We start from the raw sequence: 14,016 nt of genomic DNA, 5'->3' as shown, positions 1-14,016 counted from the left end.
CTAAAAGTTTGAATTTGTAAATATATCTTTTTAATACCCGCCATGATGAATAATGAAACTGTTCAACTACAGGAGAAGCTTCCCATGTGTATTTCTGCTTGTCATGCAGGAATGTTTGTCAGGGAAAAAATATTAGCAACAGGTATATTCAAATCACTTCCTGTTTTCTAGTCTGCTGCAGATAACTCATTTAATTGGCTAAGTCCCTTAAGTCCTCTGCTGATTTTTAACAAGGAAATAGAGGACCATGTAAATAGAAACAAGTCTCTGCTCAGATCTGAAAATACAGATTTAAGAAAAGCATTACATCACCTTATGTTCCTTTTAGTATAAGGAAGTGAAAGAGAAGAGTCATCATACCTAAAGTGAGAATGAAGCTTAAAAAAAACACCTGATCCTGGCTTTCTAACGTGTCTCTTCTTGCTTCCTAGGTAAAGTAAGGCATGACCTGTTTATTAGTAATCTTTGGGTGGCAAAGCATTAGTCATATTATTTCACAGACTCCATCTAAATAAAAAGAAAACCAGACAGTGGCAAAACTTGTTTAACTGCTTTTCCTTCTGTTTCATTCAGAATAAGTTTATGAAAACTCCCAGTGGCATAAAAAATATTCCATCTCACCTTTGAATATACCTTTTGGCACATGGAAAAATTTAACCTATACTGTATTTATATGTGATACAATTTACTTTAGTCAAAATAATTGCTAGAAGAGTCTAAAACACATGTCCCCTAAGATAACTATAATCTATGCATATGAATCAAATGAAGTAAATCATAACTTCAAAAATGTATATTGCATTAAAAAATACCATTTTGAAATAACTGAAATGTTATTTCATAACTGAAGCAAATTTATTCTTGTGCTGGATCACCAAATTCCAGAATTCTCCTGTATCATTTTAAGTAAGGATAATCTCCAGATGTAGCTGGTTAGCTATAAATTCATAATATAGGAATAGGAAGTGGGATATTTTTCAACAATGTTTTTATCTTTAACTTCAAACCAACAATCAAGGTTAGTGAGTGAATTTTTAGGAAGTTATGAACAGATATGTTCAGATTATTTTTCATAATCTAAACAGATACACTTACTTGTTCTCTAATTTTTTAACCCCATTTTAGTTAATCAGAGGGATAACAAAATGAGGCATACTTCACTCAAGAGATGCCCTATTAATTAATAGACGACCTAATCTAACTATTTTTGATGTGATAACAATACTTCCAAAAAAGAAACAGTACAGTTACAGGTAGGTATATGCTATGTTGTTCAGAAAGATCAAGGGAAAATGATGGCAGTAATCCTATTAACAGGATTTGCTTCACTTGTGTGCTAACTATATCCTTTCGTTTTGAAGGAAGGTTTGGAATCCATGATCCAAACTTTAATAAGTCTTCATTTATATTATTACTGTAATGCACGATGCATGGGAATTGATGTCTTTAAAAAAGACTTGAAGAATGCAGGTTATTCAAAAAAGACTTTTGCCTGAGACTGTTTTACACATTACCTTATATCAGCTTGAAACAGTTTAATCACTTTCCAGTTTTATTTCCTGACAGACTTCCTAAATGATTTGAGGTCAGATATCTACAGGACTTACCAGCACCTGCCTCTAATTTATTGTCATTATCACGGACCATGTTGTAAATAAAGGGCTTTTTGAATAAATTTCAGCTGTTAAACGTCTTCCAATCGAGGTGAAATTTAGACTGTTGTTAATGTGTTTTTAATAGAGTGTGGTCTTCCACTGTGTTCTGTTTTATCAAACCACAATAGTTAGCGCTTCTATTTTTCAGCATTAACTCCACAAACCCCACAAAAGCAACAACAAAAAAAAGAGAACAAAAAAAATTCAGGCTCATCTTGCCCCCCAAAAAGTTGCTAGTTCCTGAATTGAGAGCCCATTTGGTCTGGTGGTTAAGGCACCACGCTAAAAACCAGGAGACTTTGAGTTCTACTCCTGCCTTAAGCATGAAATCCAGCTGGGTGACTTTGAGGCAGTCTCTTTCATCCCTAAACAGGGAAATACAAATACATCTATCTAACAACCTATCTACCAATCTATCTGCCAGACCAGTATGGTACTTTATTCTCCATTATCTTCAGTGAAGAGATCTTCATCCTATAGTACAGGGTCAGCAACCTGTGGCTCTGGAGCCGCATGTGGCTCTTTCACTCCTCTGCTGTGGCTCCCTGTGACTCAAAATACGTGTCACAATCACCAATGTGCGACACCCGCCGGCACGCGATTTATTGAGCTTTTCAACCCCTGGTAGGCCAACCATGGATAAATCCAAGAAAAGAAAAGTTTCAGAAGAAAACAGAACGTTTAATCCAACTACATATGCTAGTTTTGTGGCTGCTCAAGAAATAGTCAGGCACAGGAAGGGTTTTGTGGCTCCTGGTGTTTTCTTTTCTGTGGGATACGGGTCCAAATGGCCCTTTGAGTGTTTAAGGCTGCAGACCCCTGCTATAGTAGGTTGATTTTGACTGATGATGATAATAATTTGGAAGTTTGGAAAATGAAGTAAAACAAAATAAAACACAATGTAATAATCAAATTGTTACCACCTGCCATAAGAAAACAAGCAAAACATGTACAAAATGAAAATATTATATAGCTGAATACAAGCTTTGTATTGTAAACAACAAGCCAAGAAGGTGGAGAATAGGAATGCACCCAGAAAAAATATGTTTCATAGATATTGGCAATCAAAATTGAGACATGGTATATGGATTGCTTTAGTCTGAATGCACTGAATTCCTTTCAGTGAAAGGAATTAAAATGAAATAAAATTTAAAATGAAATCTTTGAAAGTATTATATTGTGGCCTTAAAACTTTCCTCCCACACAACCCAAACTCCTCCCAGGAAGATTTAAAAAATGAAAGACTCTAGTGAATTCTTATATAATGCAAGGAAATTTGGGGTTACCAAGGGGTATATTTACCTGGTCTTTATGGGCTTTCTTATGAGAAATTTAAGGATAGATTCTGATCACTCGTCCGCACATTCTGATCTAAGACGCTCTGGAAGCTGTTAAAGGGCCATCTGTTATACAACCACTTTTAGTACTTTACTATTCTTGATTGCCTTTACTGTTTTTACTAAGTTAATCAACCATGAAAGATTTGCTGACATGGTCGGCTAGAAATATTTAATAAATAAAAATATACATAAAGTACTACACTTGTGCATAAAGCAACTTTTCCATGAGAGGCCCAAGCAGATGGGAAAGCTGTCAACTTCTCTTCCCAGTGGCATTTGCTTCGATATCATGAATGCCATTTGGGAAGGTCCCCAAGCTTACAGAGCACAAGCAGCTGATATATTGGAGGAAAGGACTAAAGATCCCTTGTATGCCTACAGTAAATCAAAATTTATTCTGATAACAGACTATACGATTAGAATAAACAGCCAACTTTTCTTTTCTTTCAATCTTTTTCTCTAACTCTGCTGTTAAAGGAAAAAAATTCCAAACAAAGGAGAATCACTCACATGTGCAAAAAGTATGTGGCTATGTTCAAATGACCCAAACTATGTTTAAAACATGAAGATTAAATTGACATGCAAAATCAGTTTCTATAAAGCTTGAAACTATTTCAAAATATTTGCAAATACAGGAAATCCTCAATTTACAACTGTTTATTTAATAACAATTCAAAGTTACAACAGCCTTGGAAAAGGTGCCTTACAGCCCGTCCTCACAGTATAACCATTGGACCACCCCACGATCACATGATTACTATATCAGTGTTTGACATTTATGATGGCTGCAATGTCTTATGGTCACATGATGATTTGCAATCTTCCTAGTCGGCTTCCAACAAACAAAATCAGATTTGCTTAAGAAGCCAGATTTGCTTAGCAATTGTGTGATCACTTAAATGTGATGAAAATGATTATAAAATTGAGTCCAAACAGGTGATGACTCCCTTTTTTGACTGTGGTGACTTATAATGGAAATTCCAGTCACAGCTGTGGCCATATGTCAATAATTACCTGTATGACATTTTCCAGTCCTAAGAATCTGCCCAGAAACAGGAAAGGTAAATGAGAAAACTGCCTTTTCATATTTTGTTGAGGTAAAAAGCAGTTCACAAAAATAAAACCAACAAAATCATTCTTCTGTAGACTAAAAGGAACAATCTTAGGTCCAATTAAGATGGACTAGTTCTTCCTTTTTCTTTATCTCCTTTGTGTCCACTTACACGCCTGGCTTCTGCATCAATATTTTGGCATATATTCCCCTTTACAATCAAACCGTCTAATGGTGGTCTATGAATCTTTCTTCATAAATAACAATCTGACTATTCATGAAGATCCCGACTTATCGTTTTGAGATTCTTATATATGAATATGGTACACATTGATTTATTTTGTTATGAAAATATGAGTTCCCCATGGACCAATTATTCTTTCATTAACATTTTATTTAAAAAAAAATGTTAGAGGGAAAATTCCTTCATCTTAGCAGAGTCACCAATTTTCTGTGGCTGATGTTCCAGGAGCCAAGTTTCATTCCAAATCTCAACACCGCCTTCAATTTTATTTACAATACGAAATGTTCTCCTGTTAAGTGTTATTCTTTGAAATCCTCCAAATCCAAAATGAACAAAGAGGTCAGGGTTCTTTCTTTATTGTTACTATTCAAGTCAAGACATAGGCCAACTGGAGAACATCCTGAAATGCATAATAATCCTATGTTGCAACTCATCTAGGAAACAAAGCAGCTCAAGAATTATATTTTGGCTCAGCTGTAGGCAAGAAATGGACATGGTAATCCAGAGGAGAATTAATGTTTAACTTAAGCTTTCAACGCTGAATGAACACAGACACAGTGAAGACTCACCCTACCTATAGCTGTGAGAATCAATGCGCACACTTCCTTTAATGCTGAAATTAATGGTCAAAAGGGCCTATTCCATCAAAACCACAGGCTATGTATAGACTGAATACGATGCTGTTTCTTCTGATGTCAAGCACTGTAATCATATCTAGAACTTAGATCCAAAGGCAAGAATTCCTTTTTGCTTGTAACGTCAAAGGACAAACTGTTCTTACTTCAGTAAATTTTAAGGCTCGTAGTTTAGCAGAAGATGTGAGCATAGAGGTGTCCAAAAGAGATAAAAGCACAAACTACTAACATAGAAAATGGGCAGCCATATCCCATTCACTAAGGCAAGTACTACTGCACTGGAGAACACAAAAAGGGAAAAAACATTGCTTGCTGGTAGCACTCTTCAAGGTCTGATATGACATTAAAACAAGTTATTAATAGCTTGCATAGTTACCATTTAACAGTTCTAACTTTGTATTTTAAAGCAGTACAGTTAGTCCCATTCTGAGCAAATAGTGAAATGTTTGTCTAGCATAAAAAAAAAAAGCTTTCAGTATACATGTAGAGGGCATACATACAGAAACCACTAAGTGTTTCTTCAAGGAAGTGCCCTTAACACAAAAACTTTTGTCATTTGGTCTGGTGCATACTCAAAATGGCTATATCTAAAGCATTCAATTGCAAAATGAAATTTTGGTATATTCAGCGATGGTAGTCTATTTTCCCAGACTATGAGAAATAAAACTGGTTTTTGATATTAAAGGAGATACTAAAATCGAAGACTTGATGTTACCTGTTATCATGAAAAAAATAAACCACAAAATACTTCTGGTCAGTACTATTTGCCTAATTGATTGCTAACTCGTGCAGATTAATTAAAAGGAAGCCCTACAGAAAGCTTTCAACATGCTATGTATTGTTATAAAGTGATATTTGATCAGGCCTCAAACACAGGCAAAAATTCATATGTTCTTTATATGTACAAGTAGTCTTTGACTTACAACCACAATTGAGCCCAAAGGTTCCAGTGCTAAGCAAGACAGTTGTTAAGTGAGTTTTGCCCAATTTTATTACCTTTCTTGCTACAGTTGTTAAGTGAATCACTGCAGTTGTTACATTAGTAATGTGGTTGCTAAGTGAATCTGGCTTTCCCATTGCTTGCTAGAAGGTCACAAAAGGTAATCACATGACTCCAGGATCCTGCAAACATCATAAATATATGCCAGTTGCCAAGTGTCAAAATTTTGATCATTTGACCATGGGGATACTGCAATGGTCATAAGTGTGAAAAGAAGTCATAAGTCGCTTTTTTAAATAGTCACTAAATAAATGGTTGTAAGTTGAGGACTACCTGTATTGCAATCAGATCCACTTGATCATATCTAGACTTCATTCTATAATTTTATTAGGTAGGTAGGTAGGTAGGTAGGTAGGTAGGTAGGTAGGTAGGTAGGTAGGAAGGAAGGAAGGAAGGAAGGAAGGAAGGAAGGAAGGAAGGAAGGAAGGAAGGAAGGAAGGAAGGAAGGAAGGACTCTTTTCTAATCTATGTCTCATAAATACAATCCCATCATTAACTAGGAAACACAACCAAATATACCATTGGTATATAGCAGCCATTCCTAATGTGAGTGGACTTGCGATATGTGGACTTCAATTTCCAGAAATCCTTGGCTGCTCCTCAGAATCCCTGATATCTATATATAAAGAGAAAGTCTGTAATTTTGGAAAGGCAGAAAGCAAATGGGATAAAAGTTCTCATGTTAAGGTTAGGCATCCTTATAAAGATTTGTTTTAATATTGACACTTTTATTTAAGTTTTTATTAGCCAAAACATATGGGGTTTATGCTGGTTTATAACTATAATAAAGAGTTTTATGTTTTTATTTTATTTATTAAATTTGTTTGCCACTCATGTTGCTGCAAGGCAACTCTGCACAACTTACAACATCAAAATAGAAAACACATATCTATATATCTATATCTATACACACACGTAAGTGTATAAAATCCCAATAAAATCATAATAAAAATGTAAATTATAACTAAAAATAATAGATAGGGAGGAAAGGTACAGAATGTTCAGGGAAAAATGGAAATTGCTATTAGTCAATCAACCATCTCCAGTGTTCTATTCTCCCACTGGGGTCCTAAGCCAACTGCCAGGTCTTTTATTTGTTTACAGGGTATTTTTAAATATAAATCATTTCTACTAAGTCCTAACTTTAAAATAATAAAAAAAAAAGGAATAAAGTTGATGAGACCAACCCAAGAAGAATAAAATTAATATTTCCAAACATTAGAAAAAGAAAAGCATTTGATGCCAGCAGAATGTTCAGAACATTACCATTTGTTCTTATTTTAATTAATGTCTCACTGATAGTAGTTAATCACTAAAAGTACTGGTATAGGTTAGGAAACTCAGTCATACTGAGTCAGACCACTGGTCTATTTCAATCTCAACTGGCCTTTTATGTCTATAGCTTCTCCCCATACCAGAAACCAAAGATTAAACCTGTATGCAATTTAGTTCTCAATTTAGCACTTGGCCACAGCTCCTTTGGTGAACTTCACAACATTCTACAAGTAGTTACTAAAATCCACTCCAATTTTTAAATTCAACTTATCTTCAGTATCTTCCAATTTTACAGTGAAGCGACAGGTTCTGGAATTGCCGCCCGGTTTGATTATACTCTACTTAACTTGTCATGATTGTATTTTTCTTCCACCATAATTTACATAACTACTAAACTTTTGTTGTTTGCTTTAGAGCTGTTAAGTTAAAATAATTTTTCAAATAATTTTTCATTTTTATTAATTTTTAATCACAGCTGTGGCTCATGAAAAATGGATTGAAAGCCAAGCATTTATATGTAAGGACCCTTGCATTTTGAAGACTGGAAACATGCTCTGACCATATCTTCTATGTTGTAGACATATACCTGCTATTTAGCATTTAATTCTGGATTGCTGAATATATCACTCAAACGGTCTTGTATCAGTATAAGAATGTGAAGGTGGGCATACAATAAGACAGGGGTGGGGAAGGACACTTGCAAGTGCTTCAGTGACACTCTCTCTCTCTCTCTCTCTCTCTCTCTCTCTCTCTCTCTCTCTCTCTCTCTATATATATATATATATATATATATATATATATATATGAATCAAAAGTTAGACCATTAATTATATAACCATATTTCTAGAGAACATTGAACTGAAAAATAACCCCAAGGGGATCACCTCCATATCTACTACTATAGGGCTCTCTTAATTGGTCTTGGTAAAGAGATCTCAATTTACCTAGTAAATATGATAATTTTCTCATGTTTTCAACTCAATTTGTCCCCCAAAAGTGGGAGGTCTGAAACAAGGAACAACTGAAAATAAATTTAGAACATCTATCTCAGTTGACAGAGACTTTAGTGAGCAGTAATAAATTACAATATAGTATAGCAGTAGTTCTTCCTCATTCATCTAAAGCTTTTCAGTGTTTGTTCAAGGATAAGTGGATGCAAACTGTATAGAAAAATATGTATAAAAACATGTTACTTAAATCAAGCACTAAAATGAGAAAATACATGCTCATTTCAGAATATTATTTTGTTCTTGAAACAATTCTTATTTCACTATTACTTCAAAGTTATGTATTTCTTTCTGCGTTGTTATTACTTTGATACATCTACTACTATATTGCTTCCAATTGACATAAGAAAAGTAATTTGATAGATACATTACTCTACATACAAATGCATACAAATTAGAAAATAAGATTGAAATAATTATTATGTTCTTAATAGTCTCACTATTATTCAGCAGATCCTATTATCACATACCTAAATAAGCAACAGTGCCAGTCTACCCTAAGATAGATTTAGGTAGTTCTAATCATGCTTATAAATAAGTATATATTCTGTAACTATTTTTAACTGTCTGCCCACATTAACGTCTAAGAAAATAATAATAATAATAATAATAATAATAATATTAATAAAGCAGCAGCTCATTAGCTTTTATTTCTACAGATAAGAATGTGATCAAACTTGAATTTATGCCTCAACTTCCATAACAAAAGTTATACTACTTGAAACAATGAAATTTATAGTATTTACTGAATTCAAAAGTTTCATCCCATTACCTATATTTAAAGTCAAAAGTCCGCAAATTATTTACAGTCTACCAAGTATTAAAAGCAGCATGAAATGTGAAACAAAAATCAGGAAGTTACTAAAGTAATATTTACTTGCTTTTCAACCTATTTGACAACAGTATTCAGTAAAGAATTGTGCACAGTATTTTTTTTTTAAAAAATAAACCTTTACAACATAGGTAATAGACAAGTCAGTACAAGAGTTTTCTAGACTCTGTTTTACCTTTGTGTTCGACGGAGCCTGTTTCCACTTCTCAAATGAGGCAATGTAAAGTTTGAGAGGACACTCCAAATCGCTGGATCAGACATATCCAGATACTCTTTCCAATTATTTTAAAAAGTGGAGAATAGAAAAAAAATAATAATAATCCCAGTTCGATTGCCTCTCTCACACCACTGAAAATGTAAACAATAACTCAGAATATTAATGTAGATCAAACAGCTGGGTACTTTAGATGTCTAAAGTAATAATAATAATAATAACAATAGTAATTTTTAAAAATCCTCTTCTCGCAAATACAAAAAAGTCTTTCCTTTTCTCTCCACACTTTCTGTGTTTCTAAGCATTACAATAGTTTTTAGATTCCAGTTCTGCTGAAACTCTGTTCCTGTACGTGTGATTCAGCCAAGGTACTTTGTCATCTGTTTGGAAGATACCATTCTGAGCCAGCAAGAGGGGGAACTATATTTTTTGTTTCTTTTTATAATTTTATGGTTATTATATGTTTAATATATAATTCTACTTTTAAAAAGCCCAATGCATGAAGGACACTCTTACTTTTTTTAGCATTCTTTAATATCAGAAAAGCTAAAGACCATACAATTGCTCCCCTAAACAATTTTTGGAAATGAGCTTATCTCTCAGGGATTTTTTTCAGGACTTCAATCTATCATCATTGAACTTGTATTTCTGATTAATAAAAGATTGAAAATTAAAACTGTGGTTTACTATGGAAGGAAAAAAGGTCTCACTTCTTTAAATTGCCTGTTGCAAATATTGCTAAAGAATTCTAGGAGTTATTTATTGAAAGAGAGGAATTTAGTAAGAGGTATATAAAGAAGTGTGAATAAATCATTTCATTCAAATCAGAGGAAGTTATAAATATTAATATTTTTCTACAAATGAAATATGGTTTATTGAAGTATATTCATCCTGTGATAATCACTTATATTCAAAGCAAAACATTTTTCATTATTTACTCACTCAAAAATATTATTTTAATGAAACTACTTATCAAATTACAGACAATTTAGGAAGGGCGCTTAGTGCAGCACTATTTGAATACCAAAAAATAATAAGTTTCTTTTAAAGGAAAAGTACAACAGGGATAGTTATGTTCATATTCTTGTACTTGTAAATTTTAATTTAATATATCTGATCATATTCTGACTGCCAAGACTGAAAGTGAAATTGGAAAAACGAAAACATTTTACAGTACAGATGGAGTAAGCAGAATATAAGAAGGAAACCGCCTCAGTATTTTCCTGCCAAACGTTCCACAACCTGGACTTAACCACCCACTCCAAGATGAGTATAATCTCTCTCAGACACATTAACTCTGCTATATTCTCACAAACAATCCAAAATTTTGGGCGGGGTAGGAGAAACTATTTAATGACTAAAAGTACACACCCCAGAGTTTCTTTCACTTTGAAGCACCTTCATGCTTAATCACATGATAAAAATACAATATTCCAGTGTGTGTGTGTGTGTGTGTGTGTGTGTGTGTGTGTGTGTGTGAGAGAGAGAGAGAGAGAGAGAGAGAGAGAGAGAGAGAGAGAGAGACTAATATATGTGTGTGTGTCTTACCATTTTTGAATTCAGTACACTCAATAGACATGTGCATAAATCTAAATTTAAGGAGGGAAAAGATGATGTAGATTATTTGTGCAGATCACACCTGTCAGCAGTTCCTTAAAGAAGCAAATTATATTTTCTGGAAAAGGAAAATGTGTACTTAAGAAAATGTTACAAATGCAACGTGCATGCATACCAGTTATGTTCCAAATCCATTTTCCTCCTCTGAAACCAAATCTCTGCTAACTCAGCGAGGTACAGTGTTGACATTGAGAAAAAGCTATGCTGGCATGCCAACAGCTTTTACTGTGTTATTCTAGTTGTTGGGTGGTTTTAATGTTTTTGCTGTTTTGTGAGCTGCCCGAGGTTGTGGCTGGGCACCTATATACAGCAAGACAAATAAATGAATCATTAGTTCTTGATTCACTTTGTTTTGTTTTCAAAACACTACATTCACTTTATGATTTATCTAATGTTAATTACAGGTAGTCCTCAACATGCAACCAGTTGCTTAGCAACTGTTTGAAGTTACAAAGGACCCCCAAAGCAACTTACAACAACCCAGTTCCAAAAGTCCAATGACCGGGGGGGGGCGGGGGGGCGGGGGGGCGGTGACATGGTTTATGTGACCACATTTCAGGCATTCAGCAATTGGCTCATATTTATGGCTGTTTACAGGGGCCTATGGTCATATGACCGCAATTTACAACAAACAATTTATGATAAACAATGGGTTTGCTTAATGACCTTGGATTTACTAAATGATCATTGCGACAAAAAATGTCCTAAAAATCGGGTTGGTTACACGATGATGTGCTTACCAACTATCATGACTTAAAACTATAACATGCAGGCCCCATTGCAAGTCAAGGGCTACCTGCTTTGCAGTTGTCATCAGATTTTTCTTGACATGTCCTGAAATATTTTAAATCCAATACAAATAATAATCCCTTGCAGAAAAGTGTTGCTGTTCAACAACTACTTACAGCAATTTTTGCATTAATTTAGAAAGCATTTGTAGCTGTTTACATTCAAGGTTGCTTCAAATATTATTCTGAAATTTTGTCTTATGATTTCTATAACTGGAAGTAAAATACATTAGGTAGAATTCACCAAACGAATGTTTTGTGAAAGGATCTATTTCTAATGTGAAAATGAATATATACTGTTACTACTATTTCTACAATAGTAGATAAAGATTGTGTTAAAGATTGTCAGCAGCACAACATTTGATTTAGATTTAAAATCCAAACAATGGGGAAAGAAGAAGCAATAAGTAATGAGAAAAAAAGCTGGTACCAGAAGAATCACGTATCCTAAATGCCACCAAACTGCCACTATTAGCTGCCAGCTTTTTGAAAAACTGTAACACTGCCAACAAAAGTAACATGTTCTGGGAGAGCCAAACAATATTCAATTACTATCTATAATTTACCCATCACAAAACTAATTTTTAATTATATAATGCTACATTAAAATTAGACAAGCATCCAATATTGTTACACATTGTAAATTTTTGTTAGGATGTGCTCTGATGCCTTGAATTACTTATCAGATAATAGTTTTTAATGAAAAAAACAGAGGAGACATTAGGTTAATATCTATATTGCTCCACAGAAAAATGTACATTAGAGTATTTGTACATCGATCAAAATATTTTTAAATGTATACTTTGTTTCTTTAGGATAGGAAGGGAGGGAGGGAGAGAGGGAGGGAGGGAGGGACGAAAATAAATTATGTTGCATATAGGAAGTTATTTAGCCTAGTTTTTAAATATTTTAAATATATAATTCTTCATACAATGACAGGTTCCAAGTTTTTAGAAAAGAATTCAAAAGAACGTTAATCTTTATAACACCATAAATATCAAGCAAAACAAGACAATAATTATAAGTCCACATTGCATAGTGTCCATCAGCCATTTAACACAGTTATATCAATGCACTGATAAGTGCTTTGTAAAAGCAAAGTTCCCAACTTCAAAAACAGACCTATAGAATATTTATTGATACTGATTTTGACAGATGATGGTATAAAAATCTTGGAGACAAATTCGTTGTGTATCCCATCACATTTGGCCTATAAAGAATATTCTGTCCTGTCCTATCCTATTTCTATCCCTATCACAGACATTAGTAAACTTCAGAAGGACAATGAAACCACTGGTCCATTTCTGTAACACTCACTACAAATTAAACCTGAGAAAGCAATAGTATGCCCTTTTCAAAGGACTTTTTAAAAATTACTATAAGCCTCAAGGTGCATTACATATAGCAAGTTCCCTGTTTTTATTTATTGGGTTTTATGTTGCAATATTCAATATAAAGCACACAATTCAGTTCTCTTAAAGTAACCAGCACATACCAGTTGCATTAATTTTTTTTTCAGAGCAAAATACTACTACAGTTCCTCTATGGAGCTCAGTTATACCCAGGCATCAGTTATGATAAATTAAAGATTCCAATTCAGTTTTGTATGCAAATTATTCAGAGTGAAAATATTGTGCTTAATGTTGCCCTGTCAAAAAGCAAAGCTCATAAAACTGGAATGATGGAATGGTTTTGTGTGTTTAAATATTGGCCAAAAGCTAGTTTTCAACCTCAAGACTTGACACATCGTATTCTCACAGCTAAATATTAATGTTTTTCGAAACATCAAGTATAGCAAACATGATAAATGGGATTTCCACCTGGAATGCTGGTACAAAATTACGAACAGAATTTGATAAGCTGTTACACAGAGTACAACTTACAAAAAAGACATTTCATTGGGCTTTCATATTAGTGCAATTCAATATATTGCTGTCAGCAGAGCTGGATGGTAAATTCCAGAAAATCCCTCAAATTGAAATTCCAAAAAAATTCAGAAGGCAGGACCAAAGAATCATAGAGTCATATTGTGCTTTATTGTATTTTTAATCAAAGTGTTTGTAATTAACTACAGGTAGTCCTCAACTTACAACAATTTGTTTAGTGACCATTCAAAGTTAAAATGGCACTGAAAAAAGTGACTTATGATCGTTTTTCACACTTATGAACATTGCAGCAGCCCCATGCTCACGTGATCAAAATTCAGACCAGTGGTGGGTTGCTCCCGGTTCACACGAGCCGTTAGTAAAAATTTGTAGTAGTTTGGAGAACCGGTAATAACATTGGCTGGCCACGCCCCCAAACTGGTCCCCGGCCCGGTCGCCGCTTGCTTACCCTGCCCACCTCATCAGAGGCATG

At 34.1% G+C, this 14,016-nt stretch overlaps 1 protein-coding gene across 10 annotated transcripts in view; it reads right to left on the bottom strand.

Moving 5' to 3' along the window:
* The window catches only part of MAST4 (microtubule associated serine/threonine kinase family member 4), a 199,890-nt gene that overhangs the window by 80,428 nt on the left and 105,446 nt on the right, over positions 1-14,016 (bottom strand). The window contains exon 1 of one of the 10 annotated variants that reach the window (XM_034441023.2): positions 9,215-9,637. The exons of 8 other annotated variants lie outside the window; for them this stretch is intronic. In XM_034441023.2, coding sequence (XP_034296914.2) covers positions 9,215-9,300 — 86 coding nt within the window. In that variant the 5' untranslated portion in view covers positions 9,301-9,637. Of the gene's footprint in view, positions 1-9,214; positions 9,638-14,016 lie in introns of those variants that run through there. One more of the 10 variants, XM_034441021.3, reaches the window with a different exon arrangement.

This window comes from Pantherophis guttatus, chromosome 2 (assembly GCF_059756535.1).
Source record: "Pantherophis guttatus breed Tessera chromosome 2, ASM5975653v1, whole genome shotgun sequence".
NCBI lineage: Eukaryota > Metazoa > Chordata > Lepidosauria > Squamata > Colubridae > Pantherophis > Pantherophis guttatus.
Note: the sequence above shows the minus strand (reverse complement) of the source record. Positions and strands in the feature narration are given on the sequence as shown.